At 53.4% G+C, this 20,782-nt stretch overlaps 1 protein-coding gene across 2 annotated transcripts in view; it reads left to right on the top strand.

Annotated features, from left to right (window-relative positions):
- Window positions 1-9,893, top strand: part of VIPR1 (vasoactive intestinal peptide receptor 1) — a 32,571-nt gene extending 22,678 nt beyond the window's left edge. Inside the window, exons 5-13 of one of the 2 annotated variants that reach the window (XM_046645436.1) lie at window positions 367-470; window positions 944-1,076; window positions 3,473-3,626; window positions 4,172-4,232; window positions 4,439-4,505; window positions 4,872-4,963; window positions 7,504-7,633; window positions 7,868-7,909; window positions 8,581-9,893. In XM_046645436.1, coding sequence (XP_046501392.1) covers window positions 367-470; window positions 944-1,076; window positions 3,473-3,626; window positions 4,172-4,232; window positions 4,439-4,505; window positions 4,872-4,963; window positions 7,504-7,633; window positions 7,868-7,909; window positions 8,581-8,772 — 975 coding nt within the window. In that variant the 3' untranslated portion in view covers window positions 8,773-9,893. Of the gene's footprint in view, window positions 1-363; window positions 471-943; window positions 1,077-3,472; window positions 3,627-4,171; window positions 4,233-4,438; window positions 4,506-4,871; window positions 4,964-7,503; window positions 7,634-7,867; window positions 7,910-8,580 lie in introns of both variants that reach the window. The other variant, XM_046645426.1, reaches the window with a different exon arrangement.
- The last annotated feature ends 10,889 nt before the right edge of the window (window positions 9,894-20,782 follow it).

Raw genomic sequence — 20,782 nt, 5'->3', positions numbered from 1 at the left:
AGAAGGGGTGCCAGACACATGCGTGAAGAATGGACAAATGGACGAATAAAACTTGTGAGGTCTTCACTCATTCCCTCACTGACATTTCCCTCATGAAGGAGCAGAGAGAAGGGGTTGAATTCAATCCCCTCCTCCACCTTGGGAAGCAGTCCTGTCCTGTATGAGGAAACTGGGTCAAGGGGTCAAGGGGTCTGGGGACTGAAGGGGGCTGCTTAGCTGCTCTTGGGAGCCCTGGGCCTCAGCTTCCTCATCTGCCAAGGCAGTGATGGAAGGCAGGGTATGTAGGGCATCCCGCTCCTGCCAGCACCCCCTCGGTGAGCCCACCTCATCCCCCGCCCAAGATCCTTACCAACCTCCCTCTAGCAGCAGCAGACAGTGTTCTACAGTTCCGTGAAGACTGGCTACACCATCGGCTACAGCCTGTCCCTCGCTGCCCTTCTGGTCGCCACAGCCATCTTGAGCCTGTTCAGGTGAGGTCCAGCCCTAGCAACAGGCCTCAAAGCAGACCTGGCCAGGTCCCTCCAATGCTCGAGCCCAGCCTGGCCCAGCACGCTCTGCCTCCCTCCTCTGTTGCTCCCTGGGCGGCACACAGCCCCTGCCCCAGCCCCCCTGCCAAGCCAGCCTCCCTTAGAGACAGCAGGCTGCTCAAAGTGTCCCACCTGTTGCAGCCTAGGCCCCCACAGGATAGCCCTGCACCTAGGGATAAGGCACCAGAGGGTGGGGCCTGTGCTCTGGAATGAGGCACCTGGAGGCTGAGGCTCTCAGAGGCCAGGCTGCACACGGGGATGGGATACCTGGGGGCAGGAACCCCCTTAGGGGCAGGGCCTGCACTCTGAAGCCACATGCTCCCCCTGCCCTACCCTTTCTCAGAGCACTGGACAGTGTTGGTTGGGGTGGGGGTGGGAGGCCCCTTCCGCCTCCCAGATCTGGCCGCCTCACACAGGAAGCTCCACTGCACGCGGAACTACATCCACATGCACCTCTTCATATCCTTCATCCTGAGGGCTGCCGCCGTCTTCATCAAAGACTTGGCCCTCTTCCATGGCGGAGAGACGGATCACTGCTCTGAGGGCTCGGTGAGGACCCCGCCCAGGCCCACCTCCCTCCGTCTCTCCTTCATCTTCTCTTACCTGAATCTCCTTCTCCCCCCTCTCTCCACGCTTTCTCTTTCCCCTTCCTCTCCTCTCTCTGTCTCTCTGTCTCTGTCTCTCTCCTTTTCTCTCTCTCTCTCTCTCCTAGGATGGCCATACCCCATCCGACCCCATCTGGCAGCTCCTTGAATCCCACTCCCCTCCCAGCAACAGGAGATGGTGCTCAGCCACCTGGGAGTTCACAGACCTGCTCCTGCCAATGAGAAATGCCTCTCCTTGGTAGGAAATGGGACACTTCATGGCCAGAGACCACAGCCCCCATCCCACCTTTCTTGCTAATTTCCCGTGTGACCTTTGGGAACTCCCTGCCTCAGTTTCCCCATCTGTGCAAGGACTTCCAAGCTTCCTTCCAACTCTACCCTCTGCCATCTGCATACCCAGGCTTGGCTCACCTTGTCACCCTTCCTACTCTCCCCTCTTCCCATCTGGAGCCAGTCCAAACACACACAGCCCTCCTCTTCTGTTCTTACCCTGCCCTTGGTCAGTTCTGGGCCTCCTTAGGGAAGGGTGGCTAAGACAGTAGTTAAAGAATTCATTGCCTGGCACTAAGCGGTCCCTCTCCAGCTGATTCTGAGCTCAGGGCCCCCTCCCTGAGTTCCTCTTGAGCTAGGACAGAAAGCTCGAGACCAGCCCTGGCACCTACCCATTCCGGTGACTCATTGCTTCATGAGTGACCACAGAGGCAGTGCATTATTTCAGGGGTCAGCAGTACCTTCTCCCCAAAGAGTGAACCTATAGTGGTGGAATCTCAGGCATCTTGACAAGAGGGAGGGAAAACCCAGAGGAGCCACTCTGGCCATTCCCAGAGGTCCTCAGAGGATCCAGCCTGGGAGCTGGGGCTGAGTCAGACCTGTGCGTGTAAGCCGCAGAGCCTGGGGAGCAGCCTGCAGCCTCTAGCACGCTTGTTAAAGATAACGATGGAGATTCATTAGTAGCTCTGTGAAGCTTTCCTAAGGCAAGGAGAAGCACAGATAATTGTCCTGTTACAGAGCTGAGTTATTCTTGTTGTAAAGCAAATGGGGGAGGGTAGGGGAAACAGGCACACCTGCAGCTAGAGGGTCTGACGGGGGACCTGAGGAAGGACTTCCCAGCCATAGGGAGAGGAGGATAGGCTACTCTCCGAGGATGTCTCAAAGTCAAGGGCACAGGAAGGAAGGGTGGAAATACCTGTGTTCTGGGTACAGGGAGGAGTGGAAGCTAGGGCTTCCTGGAGGAGGGTGACTTTAAGCTCTGCTCACAAGTATCTGGGTTTGATCTGAAATGGGAGAGGACAGAGGGCCCAAATGACGTAATCATGCCAGGGGGCCCACCCAGAGCCCCTGATTGCCCTACTCAGGGGTCTCCCTGACTCCTCCCTTGTCCTCCCCTGCCTGGGGAACCCATTATCCCACTAGCTCCTCTGGCCCCCAGGACGAATAGCCATCTCTTCCCTCTCCTTTTTTCCTAATTTCTACTTCCCCCTCCTCTTCCCTCTTCTCAGTGCCCATCTCTCCTCAACACTTCCGTCTGGGCCACACTCCACAGTCCACAGCCCACATCCCCACACATTCAAGGGACTCTTGCAAACACTAGCAAGAATTCTCCCTCATACCTCTTCCAGCTGCCTTCAATCCTAATTGGAATAAGATGAATGGGGAGAGGGGGTTAAGTGGATGGGTAGGTAGATGGATGGCTGAGTAAACAGGTGCATGGATAGCTGAGCAGGCAGAAGGATAGATGGATAAAGTGAGAAAAATTGGATAGATGATGGATAGAGGCGTGGGTGGGTAGATAGGTGGAAGGATGGATGAGCAGACTGATGGACAGATGGATAGAGGAATGGATGGATAGATGGCTAGGTGTGTGGGTTGGTAGTGGATGTCTAGAAGGTGGATAGGTAGATGAATGGAGAGATAGATAGGTGAGTGTGTGGATGGATTGATAGATAGAAGAAGAATAGATGACGGATGGTAGATGGATGCATGGGTGAGTTGGTAGTGGATGTCTAGGGAGTAGGTGGGTAAATAAATGGATAAATGGATAGGTGGGTAGGTGGATGATCAGATGGGTAGGTGGGTGGATAGATATATAGATAGGAAAATGAAGAGATGGTAAATTGATGGATGAATAATTAAAATTGCAAGCTTATTCCAAAGCATCAGATGACCTAAAATCAGGGAAAATGGGAAAGCCACTGAGTACATTTTTAAGGGGATAATGCAAAAATAACAGAGATTACGTTGTCTGTACCACAACCTTGTTTGTTGTCCCAGACAGAGATGTGGGCAGGCAGGGACCCCTGCTAACCCCAGTGAGCCCCCTCTCTGCTCGTCCTCCTGCAGGTGGGCTGTAAGGCAGCCGTGGTCTTATTCCAGTACTGTGTCATGGCCAACTTCTTCTGGCTGCTGGTGGAGGGCCTCTACCTGCACACCCTGCTTGCCGTCTCCTTCTTCTCCGAGCGGAAGTACTTCTGGGGGTACATACTCATCGGCTGGGGTATGGTACCAGGGAGGGCTGCCAGGCTGGGGTTAGAGGGGGCAAGGCCTGGGGAGCTCACTAGGGGCGGGTGCCACCCCAGCCTGCAGTCTTAGGTCTTGCTGGGCTGCAGGTCCTGCCTATAAGGCTCTCGGCCAAGGGTTGATAAAAGCTGCCCAAATGTCTGACCCCAGGGCAGGTGCCCTCAGGCTGCAGCTGCACCTAGGGCTGATCTGGTACGACAGACAGGTTCTACGAACATCCTTCCATTTCCCCTTCAGCCCTTGAAATGCTGCTAATCTATGAAGTGCCTCTGCCGAAATTAGAAAAAGACTCTCCCTTTAGGTGGACACAGGCCCTCAGGCATGCAGTTTCAGCCCCTCAGTGGAGCATCTTTCCACAATGAACAACCTATGCAACCATAGGTGGCAGCACTGAAAACCCCCCCTTTTCTCTCTCCCCCCGTCTCTGGTTCCTTCTCCTCAATCTCTCCCTCATGCCTGCCATGGCATCTATCCCTGCCTCCCGTGCCCTCTCCTTTCTTTCTCTCTCTTTGGCCCTGACAGGAGTGCCTAGCACATTCATCATGGTGTGGACCATCATCAGGATCCATTTTGAGGATTATGGGTGAGCTGTCACCCCGCCCTCTCCTCCTGGCTGTCATCACTTGGGGCAGATCCCCTGGGTGGAATGAGGGGGACCTGGGAGCAACAGACTCCGGGCCTGTGATCTCTAAAGGGTTTGAGGGCAGAGCCGGGGACAACTGGGAGGACTGCTGACTCCCTCTGGCTGAGGACAACCTCTCTCATTCTCCCCCACCATACCCTGCCCAGATGCTGGGACACCATCAACTCCTCATTGTGGTGGATCATAAAGGCCCCCATCCTCACCTCCATCTTGGTAAGGCCTCCTCCCACCACTCAGAGATGGGGAAACTGAGGCCCAGATAGGGTAGACAACTTACCTTAGGTGCCACAAGAAATTTGTGTCTAGGTCAGAACTGAAAGCTAGGCTTCCAGTGCAGGATCATCCCCATCCCTTCCTCCACCAGTTCTTCCTCTAGAATAGAGAAAACAGATTGAGAGGCCTAGTCCTCAGGGATGTGAAGTAGAGTTCCCAGATGACCTGCCCAAAGGGGAACAGCTAAGGGAAAGGTAAGCTGAAAGGGCAGCAGGTCCCTGGGGATGAAGGCAGGCCATCAGCCCAGGGGGCTGGACACCCCTGCCTCCCCTCTCTGACCACTTGACCTTGACCCCCACCCACCAGGTGAACTTCATCCTATTTATTCGCATCATCCGAATCCTGGTTCAGAAACTGCGGACCCCAGATGTTGGGAAGAATGACAGCAGCCCATACTCGTGAGTGTGGGCCCAGTACACTGGCCCTCCCAGTATCCCCATCCCCAGTCCTCAAATCACCCCACATCCCCTTGAAGTCCCCCTCCAGAGTCACCAAAAAGCCACCTTGCTCTTGCCTACCTCAAGCCCAATGGCTGGGCTCAGGCCATGAGTGTCCCCTGCCCCAGCCCCACCTGCACCAGGCTCATGAGCCCCATATCTGTTTCTCCTGCAGTCACTCACCTAGCAGATGATCTGCCCCACGTATGTATCTGCTGCTAAGCCAGATTGCTCGAGAAGACAGTAGATAACCTGTATCTTGTGTACACCATGTGCCTGGCATAGAAAAAGGGCACAATAAATGCACAGTAAATGAATGCCCTGGGGCAGCCCCCAGTCTGCCAACAAGACAGCCATATTCAGGGCTCAGTACGCCCCAGTAATAATAACGTCTGCAGTTTCTATGCCAGGCATATGCTAAAGGGTTTCCATGTGTCATCTCATTTCATCCACACAGTCCCCACAAAATTGTCCCTGTTTTACAGATGAGGAAACTGACACGCACCCCTCCTCCTCAAGGGTTTGGGAGCACATTGCCATGGCAGGGGGAGGGCACAGCATCCATGGGACAGTGGTTATGAGGTCTGTTCCCTGTGGGAGGATTGGAGAAACAGGCAGGTTTTCATGAGAACAACAAAGGTTGAAGACAGAACTAGAGAAACCTGAAAAGGGTGGCTGTGAGGTCAGTAGGGGTCTGCATGCCCACCGAAGGGAACAGGAGAGTGATTATCAGTGCTGCACAGACAAGACAAGCCTGGGGCATCCCACAAGGGTCTTCTAGTCCTGGGATTCTAGAATGTTCTTCCTGACCTGGCTTCTCTCCGGGGAGTCTTTGCTGTGATTCTAAGATTCCTGGCTCGAATGTCACGAGCTGCTGGATTTAGGATTCTATTCTGGAATCCTGTGATTCTCTCTGATGAAACTAAGACTCACGTTCCTGGGATGACAGCATTCTCTCCTGCTGGGTGTGTAGGTGGAGCTTCCCTTCCAGTTTGAGACGGGAAGGCCCTGCGGGGGTCTGCAGTCTGCCAAGGGGCAGCAAGCACATCAGGCCTGCGCACCCTGATTCTCCATTTTGCCTGTGGGGCCTTCTTTCCTCCAATGTACAACTGCTCAAAAGGGCTTGAATCTGAGGCAAAGAGAGCTGGTCATCGCCAGGTCCACGTGGGTGAGATGGAAACTGAACAGCTGTCAGCAGGCAGAAGGGGTGGGGGGAGTAGGAGACGGAGCTCCCTGCGGAGGGGCTGTCAGCTCCCACTCTCCACCTCCCCATAAGCCTTCAATTTAAAGAAAGCCTCCATCTGTCAGCCTTGGGCGCGTGGGACGGGTTTGCAGCCAAGGAGAGGTGGGCAGTGCTCAGGATTTTGGCATGGCTGGGAACCAGGTCCAGGAAAGAGTGGGAGGGGCAAGGTCGGCTTCTCTGACCTGTTTGCTGTGGGACTTTAGGTTCAGGCCTAGGCTCCCCTGGGCTCACTGCCAAGGCAGGAGAGATAGAGGCAGAGGCCCCCCCCCCCTACCCCCCACGCCCTCCCCTCAGACTTCTCCCAGCCAGGGAACCATGGGCTCACACTGCCTGGATCAGCTATAAATAAGGTCAGGTGGCTGGGAGGCCTGAACCAGGATAAGCCTTGTTCCATGGGAGAAGGGTGAGTCCTTTCAAGTGAATGTGGGCCCTGCCAAGCACACAAGGCTGGTGAAGGAGGAGCTGGTCCTTCAGGTTGTGCTGGGAGTGTGTGTAGTGCTGTGGGGAAGCAGGGGGAGAGGGGTGCAATCCCAGAAAAGGTGACAACTCCTGGAGAAGTGGACACAGCAGAGATGCCAAAGCCAGAGGGCTATACTACTAGTTGACCCTGGGTTATCCTTGGTGACCAGGCACAAACTTGAGCACCCACCATCCTCCCCAGTGGCCTTGGGCATATGTGGTCAGCACCCCAATTACAAAGACTTCCTTCCCAAAAGCCCTCATTCCTAGTGGAGAATTGGTCTCTCATAGATATACTGCACTTTATAGCGCCCAAAGCACTTCTGAGTTTACAGTGGGCCCCGTTTCTGTAATTTGACCATGTTGAGCATACATTTACCCCATTGTAAAGATTTGGGAAACTGAGACCAGGAGAAGGAGAGCTAGGATCTCCTATAGCCCACGAACATCTCCCCATTAGCTGCCGCAGAGCCTGAAATACCCCTATTATGCATGACCCTCAGGGTTCAGCGCTGGCCCTCCTTTATACTCTCTCCTCCAGAAGGGTGAGAATACAGGGCTTCTTTCTCCCTCATGCTGCCCTCCACGCTAGGAGGGCTGGGGGACGTGAGGGCATAGGCACTGCAGATATGGAACAGGAACAGATGTGGACCTAATATTACGGGAGCCAACAGTCCATCCTCACACATCCTGGTTGTTTTCCCCATCTTCTGTGCCCCAGCTGCCTCTACACCAGACCCTATCGAGTCCACATGTGTGGACACACACACCCACTGCTTCCTCCCATCCCCGCCCCCAGGAGGCTGGCCAAGTCCACCCTTCTGCTGATCCCCTTGTTTGGAGTGCACTACATCATGTTCGCCTTCTTCCCCGACAACTTTAAGGCTGAAGTGAAAATGGTCTTTGAGCTCGTCGTGGGGTCTTTCCAGGTATGAGCTGTTGACTTAAGGCTGCATTCTTCTCTGGGTTTTAAGGGAATTCAGCCTGGGGCCTTGGTCTCTTGCCACTGGATTCCAATTTTTTATTGTAATAAATATTGATTAGGCACCTACTGTGTGCTTTGCCCTTTGTTTAACCAGGGGAACACTGGGGCCAGGGGTGGGGCAGGGCTGGGGGCTCCCTGGGTCTGTCTTCCTCATCTCTCCTACCCCCTTCTTCCCCAGGGTTTTGTGGTGGCCATCCTCTACTGCTTCCTCAATGGCGAGGTAAGCCCCTCTCAGACCTTGGGGACCAGGGGAACAGAAACACTGATGAGTTATGTGCAGAGCAAGGACGGGTTAAACCTTGCTACTCCAAGTGTGGTCCTCAGACTAGCAAATCTGGTGGCACCCAGGACATTTTTTTAAATGCTGATTTCTGGGCCCATCCCAGACCTACTGACTTAGGATCTGCATTTTAAGAACCGCCCCCCCCCCCCCCCCCAGGAGATTCATGTGCATCTCAGAGTTTGAGAAGTGGCTATGTTAGTGGCTGTGTGTAGAGTGAGTGGGGATGGGTGGGGGCGGCAGGTGAAGGCTGAGTTACCGTGCCGCCCTGGTTACAGAGCACAGAAATCCACTTGGATGAGCTCAAGTGAGCTGGAGGGCACGGATCAGAAGAATGGGGACACAGCCACCCAAGCAGCACCCCTCTCCCTCCCTGGACTGCATTCTCTGATCCTCTCTGCCTCCCACCTTTCCGTACTCCAAGGCTTAGATTTGACCCTGGCCCCTACAGGGTCACGACTGTGTACTGCCCAAGGTAGCATCCGCATCTCTCAATTTAGACTCCCCAAGAGGATATGACTGGCTGGCTCAGCACCCTAAATCGAGAGCAGCCCAATCAGCAGTGGAGGAGGCTTCGTGGGGGCGGGCCTGACCACTTTCCCTTCTTCCAGGTGCAGGCGGAGCTGCGGCGGAAGTGGCGGCGCTGGCACCTGCAGGGAGTCTTGGGCTCGGACCCCAAATACCGCCACCCGTCAGCAGGCAGCAACGGGGCCACCTGCAGCACGCAGGTCTCCATGCTGACCCGCGTCAGCCCGGGCGCGCGCCGCTCGTCCAGCTTCCAGGCCGAAGTCTCCCTGGTGTGACCGCTACGCGCCAGGGGCCCAGGGCGGCCCCTCCCGCCCGCACACATCCACCCCGGGCGGCACCGGGGGCGGAGGCCTGCCCGGGCGAGGCCAGCCCCAGCCCTGGGCTCGGAGGCTGCCCCGGCCCCAGGTCACTGTCCAGACGCCCCTGGAGAACGCTATCTTTGCGCCTGCCTGGGGAAAGGAGGGTACATAGATCGGGGAGCTGGTTCTCTGCAAGTTGGAGCGCTCGGAGTTCTCACCCTGGAAGATGTGGGGTGGAGCTCAGTCATCAGACTCCTCCCCAAAAGGCCCCCTCCGCCAATCGAGGGCAAGAAGTCAGCTGACTCCGCCCCCTGGTAGCTCTCTTGACCCAGCTGAGGATGGCAACCGCCGATCCCCAAACAATGCATGTGGGAACATGGTGTGATCTGAGGGGACAAAGGTCTTGCCCAGAGAAGGCACCCGCCGCCGCCACCTCGACAGTGCCTGAAGTACCATCATTGCTGTCAAGTTTCTTTGGGTTAAGCATTGCCATTCAGGCATCTCTCCGAAGATACTGTCCCCTCCCCCCAGTGTCCTAGCTGCCAGCTCCTCAAGGTGGATGAGTCTCTCTGCCTCAGGCAGATGCGATTGTGATAGGGAGTTTTAGTTTGGAGAGCACAGCTATTTTCAGGTAGAATGGTCCCAGGATGGCCAGAACAATTCAAGGAGGCTGCTACCAGCCCTAACCATCCCTATGGGCTGTGGGAGCTGCCCTTGGCTGCCCACCTGTGTGCCAACTATTAGAGCCAGGCTCAGAGATGTGCCCCTTATTCCTCACATCAACCCAGAAGGTGGGAACTACTGTCCCTATTTCACAGATCAGGAAACTGAGTCTCCAAGAGAGCAGATACCATGCCGTGTCCAGGATTTGAACTCAGGTCTGGCTGATGAGAAAGTGAAAGCTCAGACTCTTAACTGCTGCCTTTTATATATTATAACAAGCTCGATCCTCTCAGTTGTTTGTACCGCTGCTGATATTACAGAAGTCCAGCCTTACTCACAGTTTCACTTTCTGCCGTTTCAGTTATCCTTGGTCAACCACTACCTGAAAATATTAAAGGGAAAATCCCATAAATAAATAATCTCTAAGTTTTAAACTGCCTGCTGTTCTGAGTAGTGTGATGAAATCTCACGCCCTCCCCCTCTGTCCTGCCTGGCACGCTATGTCACAATGCCTACGTCATTCACCTCACTTCATCTCATCATGTAGGCATTTTATCACCTCACATCATCATCATCAGAAGAAGGATGGGTGGACTACAACAAGATATTTTAAGAGAGAGAGACCACGTTCACATAACTTTTTTACAGTATATTGTTATAATTGTTCTATTTTATTATTAGTCATTGTTGTTAATCTCTTAGTGTGCCTAATTTATAAATTAAACTTTATCAGAGGTATGTACTTATAGGAAAAAACGTAGTATAGTTAGGGTTCAGTACTATCCGTGGTTTCAGGCATTCCCTGGGGGTCTTGGGACGTATGCTCCATGGATAAAGAGGAACTACTGTATTACCACCATCCCTGCAACCCCGTTCCCACCCGGCCCTCCGTGGAGTGTGGCTGAGAAGTCCTCTGGCCCATGTACCATCTGGACAAGAGCCTGGTTGCTGTAGCGTCCTGCACCTGCCCTGCACCCCTGTGGCCACATGGCTTCCAGCCCACGCCCCAGCCAGAACATCCCCCAGGACTGCAAACAGCCTTGGACAACAATGAGTGTTGGGTTGGACTGGCTTGGTTTCCCTGGTGGTTGATGTTCCATGTGGCCTAAAATGGAGACCAGCTTCCAACTTGTGGCCGTCTCCCCCCCAGTTTGGAGGAGGGGTTGTCTAAACATCACCAAAGCCAGATGCCACCACCCCTCTGGTTTTGGAGGGGAATCCTACATTTCCATGTGAAGAACACACAGTTCTAAGGGCCTTCAACTCACATGTCATTGAGTGGTATCCTCTCTCTTCTGAGTGTGATGACGTTATACCAGGTCCTCATTGTGTCCCTGCACTCCCTAAATCCAGCCAAAAGGAGACAGTTCTATTCTTGGATCAATATAAAACAGCTGCTAGAGCTGCCTGCGGTCCCAGAAATGGTTAAGTATGAGTGTTTCACAGGCCACAGTCATTCCTACAGACAAGGAGCGCATGGGGTATGAGATGACTGTGTTGCCATTGCCCAGGGTTCAGTTAGGAGGAGGCAGATAGAGGACAGAATAAATGTCACCAAAACAAGTGAGTTGCCAGATCCAATATGACTAATAGAAAGGTTGAGACACAGAGGTGGTAGGGTGCAGTAGGGGATGTCACTCAGCAGGCAATGTCTCCAAAGCGGTTGCCTGAGCTGGCCTCCATGACTTACACTTCCCACAAACTTGCAAGGAGGTTGTCTTGCTGCAGGAGCAGGAGAGGGATGCCAGGCTGATAAAAAGGCCAGAATAGGCTGGCAAATCGAATCTGCCTACAAGGTTCCTTCAAAGCCTTGTCCTACTCAGTACCATCCCAGGACCCATCACCCAATGAATGACAGCTCTAACCCAGCAGCCTGTAGAGGCCTGAGTCAGGGGTGGTGATTCCAGGATAAGAGTGACTGTTAACCTAGGTCAGGGGCAGCCCCAGGCAAGCACCCTTCAGTCAGTGGTCCAGCATACCAAGGAGAGGCAGACTCTCTCTGTCTAGATTCACACTCCATGCCTGCCCTGTGCATGGTCAGCTGTTGGACAGAAAGGGAGGCAGCTGTGACTTCAGACACTCGTGGCTTGCTGGCAAGAGTATTCTCAGCACGCTCCCTTCCTACCCCCTGCCCAAGCTAACAATGGTGACCACCAATGATGCACTCATGGTGGAGAGCTGGGCTGGGGCATCTGGGCACCTTGAACTTATTTCATTCTTCCCCGAAGTCTAGTAAACCTACTACTCCAACACATGGAGGATGAGAGATGGGAAAAGGCTGGTTTCCCTCCTCCCTTTCCCTACTCGGTGCCTCCCTGAACTGGTTCCAGAGACCTGGTCCACGAGTAAGGTCCAGAAGACTTCAGGAAGGTCCAGAAAACCCAGCCCTAGACTTTTCCAATTTTGATTCAGATATTCTCGGAGATCATGAGTAGGTCCCTGTCTCTCTCTGGGCCTCAGTTTCTCTACCTGAACAATAGGGGATGGTGGTAGATGGCTTAGTTTAGCTCTTGGCTAAGGTGTGAGTGGCTAATGAGGAGGGGGCTGCCCAGAGCCTTCTGCCACCTGCTCTTGTCCTCTGGGCTCAGGAGGAGGATAGCAACTGGAGGGGGAGCCCCAAGTAATCTGGGGGCCAAGGGATGCACAGAGATGGAGGCTGTGCAGAGAACAAGGTCAGAGAACTGAGGAATGAGCCCAGTCTGGTAGAAGAGCGGGCGAGGAGGCAGGGTAACAGAAATGGGAGGAGCCAATAACTCCTAGAAGCCAGGTGTTTGCAGAGGAAAGGGCAGCATGCTGCTTTCCAGATCAGGGGACCCATGGGCTACCTGAATGGTGTGAAGGCTTGGAGGGACCCCCATACCAAGCTGGACCTGACCCATCCACCACAGTGCCTGAAATCCCACTGTTAGTGAGTCACGGCTTTGGGGTAAGAAGAGAGCCCTGGGGAGAGGATCAGAGCTATCAGTCAGCAGGGTGGAAAGTGAATGGAACACAGAGAGAGAACCAAGACATGGGCAAGAAAAGGGAGGACATAGATGGGGACCTGCTCTGAGAAGTGGCAGGAGATGAAAAGCCCTGTGGTGGGCATTCAGGAATGGGGAGAAGCTGAAACACTACCTCGGGCCAGCAGAGGCCAGGGGCAGACATCTCAGGCTGCCCAGGGAGTTGGGGTGGAATAGGAGTGACCACAAGCAGAATTTCTCCTGCACCCCACTTCCCTCCGGCTCCCAAGTCCCTATCCTGCATCTTAGGGCCCTTGTCTGGCCAGACCAGCTTATCTCTATCGCCACCTGGTGGGCATCTCAAGGACTTCACCAAGGTTGGCCTTAGGGCCCCAAGGAGGCTCTTTCCCAGGAGGCTAAGTGACACTGAAGGCAGGCTTCTCTCCTCAGCTCCATTTCAGAGCAAGATACAAAATGAAGGAGGTGGTGAGGCCACAGGACTGGTGACCCCAGGCATCCTGGGATTAAGACTCAGACCCAGGCCCCTGATCTCTGCGGCTCATAATGATGCTTGCCCTGGACCCAGCTGAGACCCCAGGTAGAGCTAGCCCTCTGGTTGGCCACAAGCTAGGCCATGCCCCTCAGCTGAGCCCTGACCCCAGTCTCTGAGGGCAAAGCCCACTTAACTCAGGTGGGCACTTCCTGGAAAGACAAGGGCAATGAGCCCTCTACCATCCTGGCACAGAGGACCACCATCAAGTCAATGGCAGAGGCCACCATGTGGATGATTCCTACCACTCCAGGGCACAGGCTGCCCAAGAAGGGCAACCAATCTTCCAGCAGAATGGATAGGGGACAGATGCAAGTGAGGAGACATTGGGTAGTCTCTGAAGACTAGCTAGGGGTCTACCGGGCACAAGGGAGTGTAATGGGTACCAGGGACACCTGAATCCAGGTAAGCAGATGCCTGGGGCCCTTTCCAGCAGGAAACCAGGAAAGGTTTCTTAAATGAGGCCAAGGGGATGAGGGTGGGTTTGGGGCAGGCCACTCTGGCTGCTGAGAAGGGCCCCAGGGGCAGGCCTAGGAAAAGCTGCCAGTCCATCATCCAGGTAGGGAGGAGGAGGAGAGGGCTTGGGGAGATGATGACCTGGTTTGGGACATGCTGAATGTAATGTTTGCGGGACATCTGGGGAGAAGCCCAAGGCTATTGAAATCAAGATCTCAAGTAACAAGGCCCAGGCCCAGGCAGAGGGTAGGGAGACCAGGGCAGCCCCTGCTGGGGAGGAGTGCACAGGAAGTCTGTATCTCCAGGCACCTCCATCTGGTGTACTGTGCCAGAGTCAGGCAAGGAGTCAGTGTCAGCTCCTCCATTCCCACCACTCACCCAGGGCCTGTTTTAATGAGCAATGACCCTGCCTCCCCCCAACTCCCCGCATGTGGGAACAGGAACTGCTCTTATCTCTCCTGGGGGAGGGGGCTGGAGCCACAGCTGGCAGTCATTAAACACCCTGATTAGGCCAGGGATGGCTGAGATATTAATAGCTGTGAGTCGATGGCCCTGGAGACACAGCCTCCCAGGAAGAGGGACAGTAACCTCAGCAGGCCATGAGGATGAGGAGGACGGGTCAGGAGGCCATCCTGGCAATGCCCCAGCCCCCATGCAGGACAGAGGGGTAAGCAAAGTCTAGAGAAGGGAAGGGACTTGCTTGGGATCACCAGAAAATCATTGGTAGAGCTCGGCCTTGAACCCAGTTCTCAAAATCTTGGAGCCCTGTTTCATTATATGGATGGCCATGGGTGAGATTCACTGGGCGTGCCCTGTGTGGAAACAAGTAGAGTAGACCTAGTTGGTGAAACTGATTGTGTAGTCTCTTTATTTAAAAATCTTGATTTTTTAAAAATTATGTATTTTTGCATTCATTTCTATTTTTTCAAATATTGCTTTAAAATATTATTTAACCTGATTCCTGAATTTTTTGCCACCTCCTTAAATTTTGCACCCAAGGTAAGTACCTCACTTACTTCATCCTAGTCCCAGCGCAGCTCCCAGAGGTCCCAGGACCCCTGAGTCCCAGCGTATTGGCCTGAAAAAACCTTTGAAGAGCTCTGAACCAGCCTCTATGTGGCTCAGAGGGAAAGAGTCCTGCCAGAATGATGCCTACTAGAAGCAGGCAGCTCCAAGACTAATGCAGCAGCTCCACAACGTCATCATAAACACAGGTATTTTCTATCTGTCCACTCTACCATCCTCAGTATGTTGACTTTCATCTGCAAACTTACCCCCTCGTGATTGCAAGACAGCCGTCACCGCCCCAAGCATCATGTTCTCACAGAAGCCTGTCCACTGGCAGGGAGAAGAATGTTTCCTGTGTGTGTCTTTTTGTCAGGGAAAATAAGCTATCCCAGAACCCACCTGCACACTCCCTTCAGGCTCCTTGGCAGGACTAGGTCACACACCCAAGCCCTGGCTGCAAGAGAGACCAGGCTTCCAGAAGGAAAGCTGATCTGATAAGGAAGAAGAGGGGATGGAGGTTGAGAAGGCAACCAACAGAGTCTATCAGTCTCTTTTTGGATGTGTATTTGGGTAAATGTGTGGTCTTTCAGATTCCATCCACCTGAGCCTGGTGGTGTAGTTTGTGGTAGAGGTGAGGAAGCCAAATCAGTCATGGTTCAGTGCAGGAAATGGAAATCGCTCTAGGTATTTTGTGCAGAAAGAGATCTAATGGGGAAATTACATGTAGAAAGATTTGGAAGAACGGAAGCTAGGGCACACTTCTGTCCTTTATGGTCATACCACCCAAGCTGCCACCTTGCAGGAAATTATTGCCAGTGTCCTACTTGCACGTCCATTTAGCTGGGGACAGCAAAGTGGAAGGAACACAGTGTCCTGCTGCTGCAAAAACTCGTGTCTGCCAGATCCCAGCCGTCAGCCACAGCACTGCAGGAAGAATGGCCTCCTCCTCCCTTCTGCCTTCCAGGTCTCCGCTGCAGTGCTTCCCTCTGGCAGAGCCAAAGTTTTGTCCAGATCCTTAGCAGCAAGGGGTGCTGGGAAAGGTAATCTTTAGCCTTCCAGCCCCTGCAACACAGGGGACTATGGAAGGGGCCAGAGAGGGATGCCGAGTGCCAATAGACAATTTCTAGCACAGAGGCTCAAGTGACCCTGTAACCCGAATCCCAGAAAGCAGAAACCCTAAAGCCTGAGACAAGGGCCCGTGACCAGGAAACAGGAATGGGGAACAGATAAGCGTGAAACAAGGAAGTGGGAAAAGGTGGGTTATTGGGCTGGTCACTGCTGTGCTAACAGGGACTCCTTTCCACTGGGCCCCTCTGCGGAGCAGGCAGAACACCCTTCAGAACCGTCCCCCTGAGGGACAGGAGAGCATTAACCGCTGGCTCCCACCAACTATTGCTCAAGGTCTGCCCATGTCAACACCCTCATACTTCCACATTTGGCATGCATGAGTGTCAAGCTGGTTCTTGCAGGTGTCCCACACCACGGCTTCAGAGGAACTCTGGGGCAGAATGTGACAGCTGTGTGGTACAGCTGAGGTGAAGAACTATCCGGTTATTCCTGTAGGAGCTGGCAAATGTAGGTTAGTAGGATATGAGGCAGAGAGTCCCATACGGGTGGCCTCCTGATGGCAGAGAAAAGGAGCCTCACACAAAGGTCCCTGTGCTGCCCTCTGCACTAGGGTCTTTGTAGACACTCACTGGTCCCTGCGGCTGAAGTCCGTGGCTGGGATACTCCTAGCCTGTTCTCTTGGTGAGACCTCAGGGCCTGCCCTGGAAGATCCAGCCCCAACTCGGCTCACTCTGTCCGCTCAGACCTCTCGGATCTCGCCACGCCTCCATCCAGTCTTGGGGTGTGAGCTGCCCTCACCACGGCCTCTGCAGTGGCCTCACCTTACCACTGACCACGGCAGCGCCATGACAGGCCCACTAGTTCCAACTCAGCCACCTTCCTCATGCCCTGTGGAGCATGCAGGAACTTTTGCATCCCTTCCAGGTCACTGGGAGCTGAGGGATGCTTGGTGGTGCTCACTCAGACTTTCTTGTCATCAAATCCATAGCTCCACCATTTTTACCCAGCAGAACCACCGAAGGGGTACAGGCTGCCTGGGAGCCTGTCTTCCAAATGTAGAATGGGACACACCCCCCCTCTATTTTCAGCATTCAGTTATTTTCCCCTAAAGATTTCATCCCAGAGGATGAGACCAGGACACACGTCTGGCAGATTCTCCCCCTTCTCCTTCCCGCCACTCACCAGCTGTGGGTGGGCTTTCCTCCCTTGCCTCCATCCTCCCTGCCTTCCGCCTGGGAGTGTACTCACCTGCCCCCACCCTCAAGGGCATAATGGTGGAGTGACTTTAAAGAAACGCAGTTTCAGGGGTTAGGGGATGGCAATTCTATTGGTTTAACATTTTCAAATTGTTAACATCATTCTATCCATTCAGCAAAGGGTTACTGAGCACATCCTGTGTGCACAGTTCTAGGACACAGCAGTGACCGAGGCAGAAGCCCTACCCTCAGGCAGCTGACCCTCTAGTGGAGGAGTCAGATAACAAACGAGAGAAATTATAGAAAAGGAAAGCAGGATGAGGGGCTAGAGTAAGGGGGTGCTCTGTTAGTTGGGGTGGTCAGAAGAGGCCTCCCCAAAGGGGTGACAGTGGAGCCGGAGTAGGTCATTCCCTGTTCCCGATAATCAGAGGATTTTAAACAATACACGTCAGAGCTGGGGCCCAGAGACCTTGAGGTCCAGGTCAAAACACTCAGCCCCCTGCCTCTGCAGCAGCATCCTGGACAGTGTGTGAGAAGAATCACATCCTGGGGATTTGGGGCCTCAGTGCTGTCCGAATGTCCCTGGGTGGGGGCTCAGGGGCTCGTGGGCTCAGGTGACTGGGAGGGGATGCCTCTCCAGACACAGTGAGGCTGGTTTCTTGGGCCTTCCCCTGCAGCAGTGACCCGGGACCATAGACTGCATCTGGTCATGGGGACCAAGAGGTCCCCCCACCCCAGCTCAGTGTCCTCAGTGCCGAGTGACAGAGAACTCAGCTCTTGAAAAGACTAATATTTACTCTTCAAATGGGAGCTGGCACAAGCTGTTTCCTGCGATTGGAGTCTGGCTTGCCCTGTGGGACGGACACAACAGGAGGCACTCTGGGAGATAGGCAGATGTCCCCGCGGACATCAGCACGCAGGACAAGACAATGTCTTAGAGACAGGGACAGCGAGTTCCAAGGTCCCATCCAACACATCTCATCTCTGCTTGTACACCTTCACGGTGAGCACTCACTACCTCCCCGAGCCCTGTTGGCCAGCTCTGTGAGAAAGTTCATCCCCATGTTGGCCCTGTGTTCCCTGCCCCTGGCCTTTGCTCTGATCCCTGGGGCCTCAGAAAATGTGCCTAAAACAAGCCCTCTGGGCAATGGTGGTCCTGGTCACCTTTGACCCTCCCGCCCCCATCCCCTGTGGTTTCACTTCCCCAGGCTCACACTGTCACCTCTGGGGCCAGAACAGCCTATTTCTGGGGTGGGAGGAAGGCCTTGCCTTGGCAGCACCTCTGTCCCCCCACAGCTGTGTTCCTTGTCCCTGTGAGAGCCCGTCAGCTGAATGCCTCATGTGGGAAAGAGTCTCCGCCAGGAAACTACTGGTCAGAGCCTGAATCTGGGAAGGAGAGAGTCCCGGGTGGCCAGAGCCAGCTCCCACCCACCTGCTTTCCCCATGGAGTTTCCTCCTCTCTGCTTTCTCCCCCTCCCCCTCCGGCATGGGTTCCAGAAGCCCTCCATGGCCATTTCAGCCCCTTGCCTCAGCATCAGTGCCCAACCCTCTCGCCCACTGGGGAAGCCCTGGAGGCTCAGACACTCTGGCAGGATGAGGGGCTTTAGAGGCCCCCAGAGGGAGACCTTCTCAGCCTCGTTGAGTCCAGTCAGGGCTGGGCACACCAGGGCCAGATCTCCAGGGGCAATGCAGGGCCCCTGGTTCTCCCAGGGCGCTCAGACCTGACTGCTAACTCCGGCAAATCCTCTTTTTTTTTAATTCCTTATGATCTCTATACCTAACTCCCATGCTCCTGGCCCCTTGCAGGCAACCATTCAAATGTATTTAACACGTATCTTCTTTTTAATATATTGTTACAAAATAGTTTATCATTTTGTGTGCATATATTTCTAATCATATAAATTGTTATTTTTCACTCAGTTCTATGGAAGATCCATCCATGCTGCTACATTACATGTAAATCTGGAACTTCTGCCTGCTGCATGGTGCTCCATGCGAGCCTGCAGACTCTATCCACGACAGACACACAGATTGCTTTCTGCCAACACAAATAATGCTTCAGTAAACACTTATCTTCATACATGTCACCTTAAGCAGCTGTGTAAGAATTTCCCAGGGACATAGAACCAGGAGTCAAGCGTCCGCATCATGAGGTGTGTACACCCTAAATTTGGGTAGGTCGCTGTGTTAGTTTGCTGGGGCCACCCTAACAAAGTACCGCAGACTGGGTGGATGAAAGAAGAGAAATTTATTTTCTCACATTTCTGGAGGCTGGAAGTCAGAGATCAAGGTGTCGGCAGAGTTGGTTTCTTCCGAAGCCTCTCTCCTCGGCTTTCAGACGGCCACTTCCCTGTGCTTTCCCAGTCTTCTCTCTCTACATGTCTGTGTCCTAATCCCTTCTTATAAGGACATCAGCTATATTGGACTGAGCCCACCCATATGACCTCGTTTTACCTCTTTAGGGACCCCATCTCCAAATGTAGTCACATTCTGAGATACTGGGGGTTAGGACTTCAACATATGGATTTGGGGAGGACACACTTCAGCTCATAACATAGCCTTGCTCTTCAGACTGGCTGTACACAAAGTCCTATATGCCCACACTCCCTCCACCACTAGGTGCCATCTAGCTTTCTAAGTTTTGCCAAACTAATAGGCATAACGTAATATTTTAGTGTTGTTTTAATACGTATTTCTCTAGATTTTAAACATCTTCACATGCTTATTAGCTTTGGGGGTTTTCTTTTCTGCAAACTGCTCATTTTTCTATTGAGGTTGTGGTCTTTCTTGCTGATTTACAGGAACTGCTTGTACATTAATCCTTCATTGGTTTCAGACATTGTAATATCTTCTCCCAGTCTTTTACCTTTGCCCATGAAATCTTTACTTGTGTGTAATCGAATTCATCAATCACTTTGCCTTAAGGTTGTGCCAGTGACATTTTTATTTAAGAAGCACTTTTCTATCCCAGGATACAAAGATACGCTCCTTCATGTTCTTTGATGAACTTTATAGGTTTTGCCTTGCATATCCGATGCAGTGACGTCTTATAGCTGATTTAGCAGAGCCAGGTAGCATCTTCCCAGCAGATGCAGTCTCTTTCTCTCTGAGCCTCATTGTGACCTCCACTGGCACTGCTCAAGGATGCTTGGCAGCTGTCAGGCAGCACTTCTGCTACCTGGCCCCATCAAGGGGTAGAGCTCAAGAAAAAGGAAAGTGATTCATCAGCCTGAGCTGGCATCCAGCCCTCCTGGCACAGAAAGGGCACCCCTCATGGACCAAGATCCCCCTTTATTCTTTGTGGGTGCTGCCAAGTGGTAGACAGCACCTAGTTCCCAGTCCAGTGGACAGAGGTCTAGGCTACATTGTCACTGGCTCCATAGGACAGGCCTCAAGGTCCCCACCTGAGCAACAAGAGGTTTGAACCACATGACATCTAAAGGCTCTTGCCAACTCCCAAATCCCAGAACTCAACAACTCAGGTGTTTATTTTGGAGGTCTTTGCCCTCCTCCAAAAGATTTTCACTCAGGACAGATGGTGGAGAGAAGCTTGGAGCGTGCACTCCTCAACGTGCTTAGAGTGTGGTCAGGAGAGGCTGGTGCATTTGTTTCCTTTCTGGGAATTTTATCAGCTGCTACAGGAACCATCTCGACAAAAGGGCGCAGTCCCCTGGGCTGGGAACCTGACAATGTGGCTGGCAGCTGCGCCTCCTGGTGGCCATTGCATGACAGCACTGGTCCTAGGAGACGAAAACTTCCTCACCCTGAGTATAGACAGGAGCCCAGAGCAGGGAAAGTGCCTGCCTAGGGGCATACAGCCTGGCTAGGGGTAGAAGCTGCACAGAAGGCAGCCCTCCCAGACCCCAAGATGGCGCTGCAACTGCTATTTTGGTTTTTCCAAGGTCTTTCCTGGACCCCTGATTGCATTCCAGTGTCTGGGGATTAGTGCTGAAGACTATTGGAGCCCTGTTGACCTTTTTGGACAAGGGGACCTGAATTTCAATCCACCCACACCCCCTACTCCTTTATGCCAGGCCCATATTACACCATCTCGGAAAATGGACCCATAACAGAGAATTTTCACACAAATACAAACACACAAG

The sequence above is a fragment of the Equus quagga genome, chromosome 1 (assembly GCF_021613505.1).
Source record: "Equus quagga isolate Etosha38 chromosome 1, UCLA_HA_Equagga_1.0, whole genome shotgun sequence".
NCBI classification, from domain to species: domain Eukaryota; kingdom Metazoa; phylum Chordata; class Mammalia; order Perissodactyla; family Equidae; genus Equus; species Equus quagga.
Note: the sequence above shows the minus strand (reverse complement) of the source record. Positions and strands in the feature narration are given on the sequence as shown.